This window comes from Macrosteles quadrilineatus, unplaced genomic scaffold, assembly GCF_028750875.1.
Source record: "Macrosteles quadrilineatus isolate MER2022 unplaced genomic scaffold, UCM_ALF_1.0 Scaffold_3__2_contigs__length_128488019, whole genome shotgun sequence".
Classification (NCBI taxonomy): Eukaryota; Metazoa; Arthropoda; class Insecta; order Hemiptera; family Cicadellidae; genus Macrosteles; species Macrosteles quadrilineatus.
In genome coordinates, this window is record NW_026542596.1 from 69,794,913 (window position 1) to 69,810,051 (window position 15,139).

A 15,139-nucleotide genomic window follows, 5' to 3' on the forward strand; every position below is an offset into this window, starting at 1 on the left:
CGGAATACTGGGTGGAACTGACATTTCGGCTTTGTTGCAAATAGTCATATTCAGAGCTGGTGACAGGCACTAACTCGGTTAGTGAGAACTCAGGGATCTGTTTTCAAGAATGAACATCCTGGAAGGCCAAAGTCTGTACTTTACAGAGGGACACATCACATTCACAGGAGTAGAAGAATCTGTTCTCCAAAGTCCAAAAACAATCAGAAAGAAAACATAGTTGCCTTTGCCAGATTAGTTTGCATGTGAACTCTGGATGTGGGGCTACATTACCTAAAACAAGTCCATGCAAGAAAACCTCAAACCATTCTTGGTCTGAAGAACAGCATCATCCATAAAATCTCTGCAACTAGGTACCAATGTCAATAAACGAAAAAATGGGACACTTGTGTGGACATCAGTCAGTGGAGGTTATTTGAAAGAAATTTTTTTCATAGCTGAAATCCACATACAAATTGTGTGTAATTTAGCTGTAATATTGTTGTTTATCTGACTGCTACACTTTTTTTACATCTGCTGTTTATGCACCACTCTACATGATGGATTAGAGACTGATAACATTAGAAAAATAAGTAAAACAACAACAGCTTAGAGGTTATTATGTAAGTATACAGGGTGATCAACTCAAGGAGGCCACTATTGGGATATCAGAAACGGTAAGAATTAGAGAAAACTTTAAATGGGGGACATTCTTTTATTTTTTGTGGAAATTAAAAATATTAATTTAGTTTTTTGAAATTCAGCCGCCATTTTCCAATATGGCGGCCAATTTTGAAATTTCTCATGGAATGTTATTAACTTTAAATCACTTCTTAAGGGGGTATGTTTTATCTATGGTAATAGCTACTAGCTACTTCCCATTAAGAACATCCTTAATTAATATCCATCCATACTATTCAATATGAATATCAAACTTCCCTTCAGTTTGCTAGTGTCAATAGTAGCATGCTGTGATGAGTAACATATATAATTCTATTCAGTGCCTTCAATTTTTAGCACAGTTACTGAGCGCAGTAATGAATTGCGAATTGCATACAACACATGTGAAGGCGCTATTTAAAACTACACACCTGTAAATCGGTTGAAGTTATTAGATCAACCATTTGTGCCAAGTGGCTTTTATTACCGAATCAAATGAACACTTCGTAAACCTACCTGAAATTATTCATTTGTTTGTAAAAAAAACTGAAATAACTATACATTTATCTTGTCTGCAGGCTTACTGCGACCATCCATATATAACTACTGTTAGTAGTTAGTATAGGTACTCCTAGTAGTAGTTAGTACTCCTAGTAGTAGTTAGTAGTTATATATAGACATTGACTATATTATACAGGGTGTCCAAAACCACCCGTACACCCCTTTAAAAACTAGGGAAACCTTTCCTTACAAACAGCAAATAATACGGAACTAAATACATTGGGCACGGTCTACCAAACGGTGATAATTTCAAATCCAAAATCAAACCGCAAGTGGCTTTTTCAGACCGGAAGTCAACTTTATCAAATGTAAACTACCAATTTTGATCACAGAATCGGATTCTACGTTAAAAAAATTCATAACTTTTGTCTATAACATGTTTTGAAAAAACTTGTTTTCTACCTTTAACCCCCTATTAAAGTCATTTATAGGTCATTCATCTGCCAAACCATACATAAAACATACTCCCTTGTGTTGGTTAGTCTATGGCCAAACTTACTTGAAAAAATAATAGAGAAAAACAAATAACAAAGATCACAAAAAGGCATATGATGAATAGAATCAGCTGTTAATTGTAAACACTATAGTAATTGAGGAAAAGCTGTTATTGTTATACGCATTGCTTGGTTTCATTTTATTTTGTAAAGAAATCATAACTTTTGTAGTTTACTTGTTTATGGATATATAGCTACAAATAATTGATACAAATTTACAAATTTATTTTCCTACAGTTACCTAACAATGTACATGTTCTCTCACTGATTTGATAAAGCAAAGTGGCCAATTCGCTCATCAGTGAGACAATGCTCTAATTACTTTGTCTCACTCCAGATTTGCAACGTGAAGGCACGAAATAGTGAGCGCGTAACATGCAGGCAACGTCGTATGCGCGCGAAATACGTTGGCAGCACTGGCTGTAAATCAGCTGGTCAGCTGTTGTACTGTTGTATTTGTCACTTCACATTAAATGTTATATTAAAAGTTCACTTCTGTGTAAAAATAGGTTATGTTTCTTCACAAATTTATTTGTTTTATGGTAACTGTAGGAAAAGTATAATGTGCAACTCGAGTTCAAAGTACAATTGCCTCACTCGAGAAACCATTCCTCACTCCCCTACGGCTCGTGAGTAAGTGTTTCTCTCGAGTGAGTCAATTGCTCACTTTTCTCACTAGTTGCACAAATAACTATTATTTCATCCTATACTATTGACGTATGGTCAAAAAACACTTTTTACCATCCCCGTAGCAGCTGACCTAAGCACTCGTTAGATCTAATGTTATTTAAATAGGGAATAAATATGTCTTATTTATGGAAATATTTTAGTAAAAATGTTATCAGACAAGTTGGAATTCGCTTAGTCTGCAGGTTTGCTGCGGCGGGGCTATTTTATTTTAACGTCAGGTTTTGGGGTAGGCTACATTATACTCATTTCAGAAGCACATAATTGCCAATATATCACAGTGTATACTTATAATAGAGAAAATAGGACAGGAGTATGGTATTGAGTCACAGTAAGAGTATAACTGTAAAAATGTCTTATCAGAGTCAGAGTGAATATTCTTCTTCTACGATCAAACTTGAAAGTTAACTTCAAAATAAAAAGTCACACATTCTTTATAGCACCTCTCGCACGATTTTGAGCGAATAAAATCGATCGGAGTCTTTTAAACCGTGTCCTTTGGAAGCGGGCCAAACAGTAAAAGGAATGGAGCAACAGATGACTACAGCAGCTGATACACTAGAGATTGGGAGTGCAAAGATTGAAGAAACCTTTTCGGCTAACATCTGCATCTCCAGATGCGCCCAAGGGATGTGCTGTGTGTGTGTGTGAGTGTGCGTGTGTGCACCAGGTGAGGCACGTGCAGCTGACTCCCCACCTGCCCAGTGCCTACACCCCCGGGCACCCTAGAGTTCCGCCCCACTGGCATGTGTCCTAGACCTTGTGCCACTGAGGCAGATCAACAGGCTACGTCCTCCATAGATATTTACATGTTTTAAACCTTGAGAACTTGTGGATGTGCTGTACTTAGTATTGTACTAGCTGTTGTACCCGTGCTTTGCAACGGGAAGAGTGCACGAAATAGAAACATTTTGATACTTACATTTGTTGTACAAAATATTTACACATCCGCCAGCAATTTTAGAAACAAAATTCAACCTTTATGGTCTTCATAGGTTTGTGGCTTTTAAATCTGGTAAATACAGGAGGAAATAACCAATTTGGTTTTGATTAATTTTAAACATTGTGTAGGCTAATATGAGAAACACTTACCAAATTTTCGAATATCATTTTGACATACATGATTTTCCATCTCCCTTATTCTTAATCCCTTTTCCCTTTATTTTTGACACTTTAAATTTCAATCTTGAAGTTTCAAAACTACACGAACGACTACATGAACACATATTTAAGGCCAATCTTCTTCAAATTAAATCACAAACCGCAACGGTTACATAATATATTTTTATAATAATTAACATAGTTTTAGAATAAATAATCTATGATAAAGTTTTAGATTATAAACCTACCAGTTGTGTAAAAACATTATAATTTCTTTACATCACCAGTCTGAAATTGTGAAATAAGCATTTGACAGTTTTGATTGTTTACATTCAAAATGTCAACACAAAGATAAACATTGTGATTTCCTCATGCCTCCATGGAGACCAATTATTAACATTTACTTTTAAAAACCTCACCTCAAAACTTTGACAACCACGGGGCGAATCCCGAGAGGAACTCAAGGAAGTGAATATGCCAATGACGTTCCTAGATATATGAACTATTTTTGTGCTTAATTTTGGCTGTATCGGTTTGGTATTTTAGTCGTGACAGACACCAACTCAATTTTATAATAGTATAGATGGATTGTCTAAGAGATTATTGCGGATATGTTCCATCATTTTGAACAAAAACCACGTTTCGGGATCTGGAATTCCATCCCGTCCTCAGGAGAGGAAGTTAAATGTGGAGGGATGTTGTACTGCTTAGCGCTTGGGACACCGAGATCAACTGGCTTCCCCGTTCTGTGTAGATATTTACATCCAAAGCCTTGACAAAAACATTGTAGATGAGTTGTGCTGTATCTTCATTTCAATGTTGGGTGGTAAAAACCGGTGTGATCTTTAATGAAGTAACATAAACCTACTTCTTTTCCGTTGGTATGATCCTAAAAGAACGTGGTAAGTAGCCCATGTGATTTCAGTAGGGGTTATATTATCTGTGGTAAAAGGTAGGTTTAATTTAAGTCCGCACAGATGAGTTCAAATGTCTAACCAGAAGTCCTCTACATGATTCAGACTGTATTTCTGTATAAAATAACAAGTTGTTACATTTCAGTACCGGTAGTACTTCTAAGAAGGGACCACTTGAAATAAGTCTGTGGATTTCGTGCATTGCACAGCCTAGTAAGGATTATCTGTTCGTCCATTAGGGAGGTTGTTCTATATGTCACTGGGAGAGTTTTTAATGTTACAGTTTGGAAAACTGCACGAGTTTGGTGCGCCAAAGATAAAATGTTTACGTTAACTGGCGTGACCCTGTACGTGTACTGTTTGAGTTTATAATTGAAAAGATTGATAAATTTTAAATAATTTATTTTGCAAGATATAGTTGGACCCAAATTATTAACAATTAACATATGCCTTAACTTAATGCCAGCAGAGAACATCGAAATAATTATGCTTTTCAAAGCTAGTTTTTAAAACTAAACTGAAAGTAAGAAATGTTGGCGGAAATGATTTAAAGTGCGTCAGAATTAAAATGATGTCTCGCGGCGAGTTTCCTCAGCGAATACTTGTAGTTTAAACTCGTTAGGTGTTTGGAAAGTATCTGCGTCGCGATGAAGTTTTAATTGTTTATAACAACATCCTATAGGAACTTTATGAAACACTTAATTGAGTTTATAAATCTTTCACAATCTTATCGATGCTACACATTTTCCTAGAGAACCTGTAACTACGTAATCGTTTCATTTTTTTATGTTTTAGCACAGGCTAAGCATCTTTTTCAGCACGTTACTTGTTGTTTTATTGTTAATGTGTAGGGTTGTAAATTTAAAACGTCTGTTAGGTGTGAAGATGATTTTTCGGAGTGTTCACTTAACACGTTCTCTCACTGCTCACCAATTACCATCTAATTCGAATGAGATGTACTGTATTTTTCCCTCGCTTATGTGAACAACGCATGAAGACTAAATTCATCTACATAGTATTACTACAATGTTCATTCAGCATTTATTTCCTACTATAGCTGGCCCGACAGACATCGTCCTGTCCTAATGTAATTTTGTGTCAATGCTCGTTCATTTTCAAGATGAGCTCGTTCGCATGGCTTAATCACGTCCTTGTTGAAGTTCGTTTGCTACTTACTCACCTTTAGGTTGGAGCTCGTTCGCTGTGCTCACTTGCCTTCAGGTTGAAGTTCATTCGCTACGCTCACTCACCTTTTGGTTGCAAATTAGCTGTTGTCATAAAGTTAAAAAAATAATAGTGCTGCACCCTGTTGATAAACCTATTAACTTTTTAATGCCATTTAACATCACAGAATCAAATTGTTTAGTTGAACTAGCTGTTAAGATTCTTTAATTCAATTTAAATATGAGTACCTACTCATACCAAGGGAAACTCCAGAGCCACTGAGGAGGAGCCCTTTTGATGGATCTGCACCAAACTTAACACAAACCATCCTTGAATAATGCTTAATAATAATGCCTGAAAGTTTCATTACAATCTGTAAATAGTTTTATTGAATTTTGGTTGCTATGAAGAGAAAAAAATACAAAGAGATATTCTTTTAGGCTTTTCTAAAAAAAGTGGTTCATTTTTGCACTAAACAATCTATTGTTAATTACTTTTAAAGATATGTTAAATTAAAACAATGACATTTTGTGCTCTCTTGTAGCTTCGATACTGACTAAGATCAACTGTTTTATTAGTTAGGATAATTTATTTAAAGATATGGGACAGCTGGGTCCACTAAAGCTACTGACTTTTCTCAAGATCGATCCGGTAACTTTTTTATTGTTAGGCGAGCACTTTAACAGCTACCCATTTTGACGCAATATGTGAAAGACTAGAGAAACTGATCAAATGCCTTAGAACCCTCAGAGTAACATATTGAATGTTAATGTTGGTCTTGTAATGTTGAGTTGAATGCTCATTTCGCGGAAGGTCCATAACACGAAGAAGTCCATGAATCCACGAGTCGTGACGCCGAGTTTCTCAATTCCGACGATGAAGACATCAATCATGACCCACTCATGTTCTCACGCTGACATTTCACATTGACGATAAGCTCATCTGCCCTCCGTGTGTTACGACTAATATTTCAGAGATCAGAGATTTATGGAAGACGCGTGATGAGTCGAAACAATAGCGAGAGGCGTACACTCTTACAAAAACTGTAGGGATTTGGGAAATGTAGGTATTGTTTAGGCAAATTACGGTTATTTCTGTCAAAAATAATACGGCATTAGTAACAAAATAGGATGTACGTGGATTTAGGGACAAAACATCGGAACCTTTTCTGTTAATTTGATAAATATATATTTGTTTTATTCTTATAATTATCTTCCAAATCTGTTTAGGATTCGGTTATGTTAAGTTGGAGCTGAGGCATAAACCTTGGATACTGTGGTGGCGAATTGACGGAAACAGTCCTCTGGCGAGCAACAGGTAGTTAAGTGAGTATCTGCACTGCTATATAAACTCAGGGCTAGAGATATATATGTATATCTCTAGCCCTGATATATACTGCTGAGTAGATCGGATAAAAAGCGTAGAAGACAGCGTTTAGAAGTTTATCTTGGTACCAATAGGCTTTCGAGGAACCCATAACCTAACAACCGATGTGGAAGCAAACTAACGTACGTTGAACTTAATACTTAATTAATACTTTTCAATGAAATGGTGACCATACAAAGTAGGTATTTTCATGCCAAGTATGAATGGAGATGAGTGTATTATGAGTGGCACGATCTTGTAGTCTTGTTAGTGACTAAGGTCGACATACTCCTTATACACAGCTGTTAATTAATAAATTTTGGCTTTTTGAGGTCAAGGGGGTTTCAAATAATAAATTCATGGTAACTTAAGTTATCTCCAATTCCTATTCCGTGTTTAATGTATTCTGTGAATAGAATCATTTAGCTTTTTAAAAAAATTAACAAATTAAACGAAACTCGAGACACTCTGGTGCCATGACAGTGGTAACTGGTGGCTTACAAGAACAACCAAATTAATTAGACGTCCAGCTGCAAAGCATGGGCGCCAGATGGTAAAGTTAAAGTGATAAACAGTGGCGCTGTCCTGCGCCGTGGAGGATCGCCGAACTAGCATCAACACCGCGCGGCGCGGCGCGCTCCCCTCGGCGCTTCACCAGCTTGGCTCTTATTCCGTCGCGGCAGTCCGTCCGGAGCGCGTCGTCCAACCCGCTCGTAGTAGTCAGTGCACGTGCATCGTTTGGTAGATACAGAAATGCAACAGTAATAGGAAGTTTTTAAGTTTGTTTAAAGTGTTTCCCTTGCTTTACTAGTGATGACGACTCCGGTAGTTCAAGACGTACAGAGTGTCGAGTACGGCGTTGTCACTCTGCTGGAGAAGATCGCAACAATGCGTAGAGACGATGCTCCTCCTCGACTTCTCCCTGCTAAAGCCGAGATGCGAACCTTGGAGTTCTGGAGGTCCATCATCTCGGAGTGTCTGGCGTCTTTCTTCTACGTGTTCGTGGTCTGTGGGGCGTCCGCCGCAGTGGCACCCACGGGCTCCCAGGGGTTGGTGGTCATCGCCAACGCGCTGGCCGCAGGGTTCTCTATGGCGGCGCTCACTCAGGCCTTTGGACACGTGTCTGGTAAGTCTCCTTGTAAATTGTATTAATAAAATGCTAAAATTATTAACTTTTACTTTTAAGTTACTTTTAACTTTTAAAATTTATTTTTAACTTAGGCCTACACGTTTACAATAGTTTTGTTTGGAAAAAATTGTTATATTAGTTTCTTAAGACAATGAAATAAAGGGTACGATTAAGTATTCTATATTATCCCACTATCTCCTTATGTCTGCCCTTATTGTGACAATTTTACTAGTGCATATTCTACACCATTTTAAGTTTTATGTTGATTAATCTTTTTAGTCTTGATAATCTCTATATATGCAAAGGGAGGAGTTTTGTTCGGAAGTAATTATAGAAAGATAAGAAAACAACATTTTAAACTGGGCCTCTTTACATGGGATTAAAAATCTACAATCATTTACCTAATTCATACAGAACTTTATCAAAATCAAATTTTACATATAAGCTGAAAGAAACTTTAAGCCAGAAAGCATATTACGAAATTCAGAATTTTTTTAAAAGATAAATTTTAATGGTTTTTACTCTTAGGGTATAATTAGATTAAGGAACCTAGATATACATTAGATATAATTTGACCATGTACCAGCTTGGGAATTACTTTTGTAATTATTTGTTATCAGGCGTTATGTACAATAAAGCTTTGTCTATTGTCTATTGTCTAATGTCAAAAATATTGAAAAGTCAAGATCACGCGTCAAAAGTCTTATTATTCGAAGAATACCGTTTCACGTTGTAACAAAGTTGTATCGTCCATTTCTCATCTTTTCTTATTACTTATCGTATCTTATTTCTTATTGCAGTAGGCTAAACCCAACAGAAAAAAATAAACTCAATACAATCTGATTGTATTGTGATGACGTTTCTTTTGTTTGCCATCCAATAACATTTTTATAGCACCAATATATGTTGTTATATTACATGTCATAAGCATTTTACTTCACGTTTGACCTGGACAAATCAATTATCAATCAAAGCTGCACCGGATGGAAGTAATTACTTACAAATGCACAAGCAATGTTTTATATGAAAATAAACCAAACCTATCCCAAAACCGAAGGACTGTTCAATCGTCTTGCAATAACACAATCACCTCATCTAGGTATATAAACCATACAAAACCGCATTTTTTTAGAATTAAATATCTGGTTTTACTTGAGTTACTAATTACCATATTCAAACAAGTCAAGTCTGACAGGATTTCAATCGATTGAACGTTGACGGTTTATCCAAAATTCATCATTGTTTAACAAAAGGCGACCTCATTAACGCTCGACTTTTCTTTAATGTATTAATTAAATCCAAATTCCTTGACACTGTATAAAAGTTTAATCGACTACACTGAACATAAATAGTAAAAATTCTGTCATTCCTTTATTAAGCAAGTGAAAATATTTCTAAACGTATAATACGTATGTCGGAGAATTTTGTTATTAATTATTTTAAAATTTAGTCAAAACGATATTCTTTTGTTTCTTATACAGTAGGCTAGCAACAAACCCAAGTAACTCTTGAGCAAATATTGTTCTGTTTGCAAATATTGTTCTTATTGTAAGTGTAAAATACCCCCGCCGCAGCAAACCTGCCGACTAAGCGAATTTCCATTTGTCTGAATTGATTTTCAGTTAAATATATTTTATAACATTAGGTTTAACGAGTACCTACCTAGGTTTGCTGCTACAAGGAAACTAATAAAGTGTGTTTTTGAGTAAAATATTGATAGCTTAGTACAAAATAAATAAATTTGCCAAGTTTGATCAAAATATATCCATAAACAAGCAAACTACAACATTTGACAATATTCTCCATAAGAATAACATGGGAATTTTAAATTTACAATTTTTTAAATTTTCTCCGTTACTAATAATCGAACAAAAATACTTTTATATACTAAATTATTTGTTTTTTTAAGCTCTTTAAAAAGGTCCAAAGAGAAATCGGAAAATTTTGTGTTTTGAGGGTCAAAAGTGAGAAAAACCAATTTTTACCCCATAAAACCCCCCGTAAAGCCCCGTTCCCATGGTCCGATCGTGCTGGTTCGCGAACTCATTCAAGTTTATCCCGCTTTACACCTTTAAACCAAATTTCATCAAAATCGGACAAAAATTACTCAAGTTATCGCGTTCACGGACGTATATATATATATATATATATATATATATATATATATATATATAAGTCTATATATATATACATATATAAAAATTTGAACGAATGGTGTTTTTGGCCTCTGGGGACATCAAAATGAAAAAGTAAATCGGTCCCGGGTCTAGGTCTTACCGTGCCACCTACGGTAATAGCTACTTCCCTATAGGGAAATTCGCTAAAAGGGTCATGTCGCGCTAACTTTGCCTGTTAAAACAAAAGATTTTAATTGTTGATCTAAATGTAAATTTCCCTTTATTTTAGACAAGTTTGATTAAACACAAAAAAAGAGAATCTTACTAATCTGCAGGTTTGCTGCGACTGTGGTTTGTATTTGTAATATCTTTTCTTTCACACAAAATTATTCGCAATGCAAATGAATCAACAGGTATACACATCTGTTGCAGACTATAGAATTAGCAACAGTAATCAATCCAAATTCTAATTAGGCTACACAACTTAATCGTTCCCATTTACCTATTTAGATGTATACTATTTGGCATTATCTTTTGTCCTCTTATTCTCCTTTATCCGCCAGAGGGGGTCCTCCGTGGTTCAGGAGGGTTTGAGTTCTAAGCTTTCATCTAGATGAATATCGGACCTATAGACACCGGGTATGGAGGGTCGTGTCTTTGAAACTCGCTCAACTGAGAATATCTCCTCCCCTTGGCAAATCTCTCGTTTACAACTTTCTGTATATTGTGTATTTCAACGGATCGCAAACGATAAGCAGACAGTAATGTGTACTTTTTAGACGAACAATTCCCTTTCCAACACAAGTTAATATTTTTAATTCTCAGTTCTACATACATTAGGAATTTTCTGAAACACTTAAACGCAGGTTCGTATAAAAGTGTGCGAGCAAAAGACAATTGTTGGATAAGAATGCAATGCTTTGTTTGCTAGCTTCTCGTAAAATTTATTTCCTTTGTGTAGCACTTGTCTGGATTTTCTTCAGTTTTCCTTTAAACTTTTGAGTTCTACTATTTCGTTAACTCCTATTTCGTTTGTATGCTAGACTGGTGAATATTAAGCTGCTGAACTAATCAATTTACTCTTTTAATATTTTCTAACATATTTTTCAGTCGACGACGACGATTATGCTATGCAATTTGCGAATAACAAGAAATCTAATAGGATCAAATATAGTTTGAATGACAACTCGTCAAACTGCAATACAAAATCGTCAATATCGTCAAAATGTGTGATTATTACAATTATTAATATATTTTTAGTTTATTTTTATTTTTAAAATCTATTTAGAAAGTAAATCTTTGTTGTCGGAGGTGCGTGTGTGATTTAACACCGAGACACTCAGTAGCATAATAGCTTTGGCCACACACACACACACTGACACTCACATACACACAGACGGTCTAGACGCAGTGTCAGTGTCTGTTCTATTGTATGGTTTTATTCGCCGTGACAAGCCTAGCCAGTACCCGTCCCTGTCTTGTGTCTGATGTGTCTAGATTCCACTGTCTAGTGTCTAGCGATACACTATCTCGTCCAGTGACGCCTAACAGCTTCGGCCTATCTGACTGGGCCATCTCTAACAGAAACGTTCCTAAGATCGTCTAGCGAAAACTGGTTTTAAAAAATACAAAAAACCATTGTCCTTCCAAAAAAAAAACTTTCCTTGAATGTGTAGTTTTGCTAAGTGGAATAACTGAACAACGGTAATACACCAGACGATGTAGGCCTATAAAGGATGGGTGTTTGAAGAGCGAGAGTATGAAGGACGAGTGTGAAGGATGGGTGTATGAACGACACGAAAGGTTTTGAGTGGCCAAGACCACATTATTGAGACAGTATCTTGTTGTTCTCGATGTTTAATGTGCGAAGGACAGCAAGATCCAGTTACAATCTGTCAAGAAGGGTTTCAAACTTTTACTAGCATGGTTTGTTTGGCAAAAGTCTAATCAATAATAAATATAATGTTACGTTTTATGTACCTAAGTAAAGGTAGTTCTACTGTTAAAAAAAGTTTAGACACTCATGTTTGGAGCTCTACAAAAAAGTAACTAAACTTAGAAAACATGGATTACCGTTACATTAAAATTTCTTTTTTGGAGCATCTAATTCAAAATATAAGCAGACACCTAGTTGTTTTCTCATCCCCATAATGTACAATGTACAATGCAAATCTTTAAAATAAAAAACAATTGAATAACTTACTAAAATCCTATAAATAAAACAAATACATTTTCGCTACCAACTTGTATTAAATATTCTTATAACTGGACAACTTTTATTAAAAATCCTAATGGATTTTATTATTTCCCAAAAAGATCAATATCTAAACTAAGGCTACACAAGGCTATACCGATAGTTGAATCCATTTATCTAAACACATTATTACAAATCCATTGAACTAAAAAATTATGAATAAAAATCCGTTGAAAGAACCTATTGGAAGCCACAGCCTCCTACAGCGATATACAGTGTCGGTATCTGTGTCGAAGGAATGCAGAAGGCAGGTGTAGACTTTGCTCACACCTGTCGTCTGCGCTCTCTCTCACACACACAGCCTCTGGTCCACCAAACAGCTGTCCGCAGAGTGGAGCGGTCAGCTGTTTGTAGAGCAACAATGACTACAGGTAGAACACTGCAATGAACGAGACGCAATATGAACGCTGCACTCAAATTGCCTAGACAACGCCTGACTATTTCATTAAGGAATTAATGTTTTATTTTGTAATGGATTGATTTTTTATTTTCTTTAATAATGTGGTGCATTTTTTGGAACGTTACGAGTGCAAAGAAATCTGTATTTACTTCAAGTTTAAATTTTATACGCCATCAAATATTATATTTTTAAGTTTACCCAGTTAATGTTTTTCCTATTTACAAAGAATAATACAGTAGCCTGTATACATGCAGAAATGCAGGTTGATAGGTACATTTAAAATTAAAAGTTATTAATTTGATCGTTTCTAGTTTTATATTTTTAAGTTATTGATTAGCCATTTATTAGCCAAACATATAGGCTTGATAAATGAGCTACTACATCAAGCTCATTAGTTCATCAAGTTCATTAGTAACTATAAGCCCCTAATGAATTACTATAAGGGGCTTTGTAAAAAAAAAATTATTTTACTGGCTTAAGTATTAATTTTGCTTACATTACTAAACTGGACGAACTCTTTACACTTATTTGTTATCTGAATCTGTTTTTAACCTTCACTTTTCAAACTGTAGTACTTATATTTTACTGGTTTAAATTGTATTGTGTTTTAAAACAATATATATGCTATTTGTCTTTGAAAAGAACAAATCTATATACCGTAAAAATTGTTTATTATCATTGTGATATCTATTTATTTTCGTGAATATAATTTGTTCAATTCATCAACAAGAAATTTTGATTAATTAGAATCGTTTTTGTACTTGCTCACCTATTTTTAGCGCACAGCTTAGTTGTATACAACCGATTAGTAGACACGACCTAACAGCAATACCTTAGTAGTAAAAGTCTTTGTTTTATTAGCATTCGACTTTAATAGCTATCGTTGAATCAACACATTAATATTTACAACCTAATTGTTTTATTGTGTACACATATTGTTTCCCGTGGGAGAATCATATTTTCTCAAAGATGGAAGTTGAAGTCGCACTACAGTAGACAAGACACATTGCCTGTGTCAGTGGCAGCTTATCACAAGTGGCAAGTGGCTGGACATGGTACACTATATACTATCTACTGCCACTAGCTACTACCACTAGCTACTGCCACTAGCTACTACCACTAGCTACTACCACTGGCTACTACTACTAGCTACTACCACTGGCTACTACCACTACTTACTACCACTGGCTACTACCATTAGCTTGTTCAGCAGTGGCAATAGCAATATACCTTCATTAAATATATAAACTTTATAAATTTTACTTAAACTTACTTTCATTGTTTCACCTTCTAATGCAGCTGTCACAATTTGATAATGTAATGCTGTTATATTTTTAAATATTTGTGGTCCTGTTCAAACAGCTTAATTAAATAATAAGTTTTTTCCGCAGACTTTCCCTAATCTGGAATACAGTATGCTTCAATCTTCAATTTCAAATAATCAATCGATGCTTCTTGTTATTTCACAATTCTATATTATTCTGAAGAATAATTCCCTTACTTGGTAGTTGACGTGACGTGGCTGTTTATACTATTGTACTAACGTTTACTTTATTGCGTTTTAATTATGGTTTGCTAATTTTTTAATGTCTTACATGTACGCCTCGAAACTGATTTCTCATCATACTGTCCGGAAAACAGCAATTTTAGTTCTCTAAAATCGTCTGAAAAATCACCGTTTTCGGGTAACTTCAAATAGTAAACGGTTTCGGTACGCTAACATAAAAATTTTATCAGTGCATTATGAAACCGCTACTGATCACACAATTTAAGTTACGTTTGTAAACAACTAAAATGTAAACATTGATGACGACTTCGTATAACCTTAAATTATGTAGTCTAATTTTGTAACGGGTATTTCCACAGTTTGATGAAAATAGTTGTTCATCTCGCGGAGCAAAAGTGTTATTTTGGTACTTAATTGTATTTCCAAGCTCGACGTCGCTTGTAAAACACGATTGCATACCAAAAAGAGTCACTTTCGCTCCTAGTGATGAACAACTACGATTGTGCTAAAAATGACAGACGCTTCACTTAAAAAATAATCAACTACCATAACAATATTGTAGTGCTTATCAAAACATGCTAAATACGATAACTGTCAATCTTTTTGGGTTTTTCCTGAATAATTCTTAGCAAGTTCATTGATTTATCACATTGTACTCCAACACACACAGTAAATTTCATGTGTTATCTTTTATAACTTAACAATAAAAAAATAGTTAATATAAAACTTTTAATTTACATCTTACAATAATTAATTACTCTTTGCACGAAACATTTCACTCGTTGAAGACTTCTTCAAATCAAAAAC

General features: G+C 35.1%; 1 protein-coding gene across 1 annotated transcript in view; it reads left to right on the top strand.

Annotated features, from left to right (window-relative positions):
- The first annotated feature begins 7,666 nt into the window (after nt 1-7,666).
- LOC128989872 (neurogenic protein big brain-like) overlaps nt 7,667-15,139 on the top strand; it is a 50,018-nt gene continuing 42,545 nt past the window's right edge. Inside the window, exon 1 of the mRNA XM_054411966.1 lies at nt 7,667-8,051. Within this exon, the coding sequence (XP_054267941.1) occupies nt 7,739-8,051 (313 nt within the window). The 5' untranslated portion in view covers nt 7,667-7,738. The remainder of the gene's footprint in view (nt 8,052-15,139) is intronic.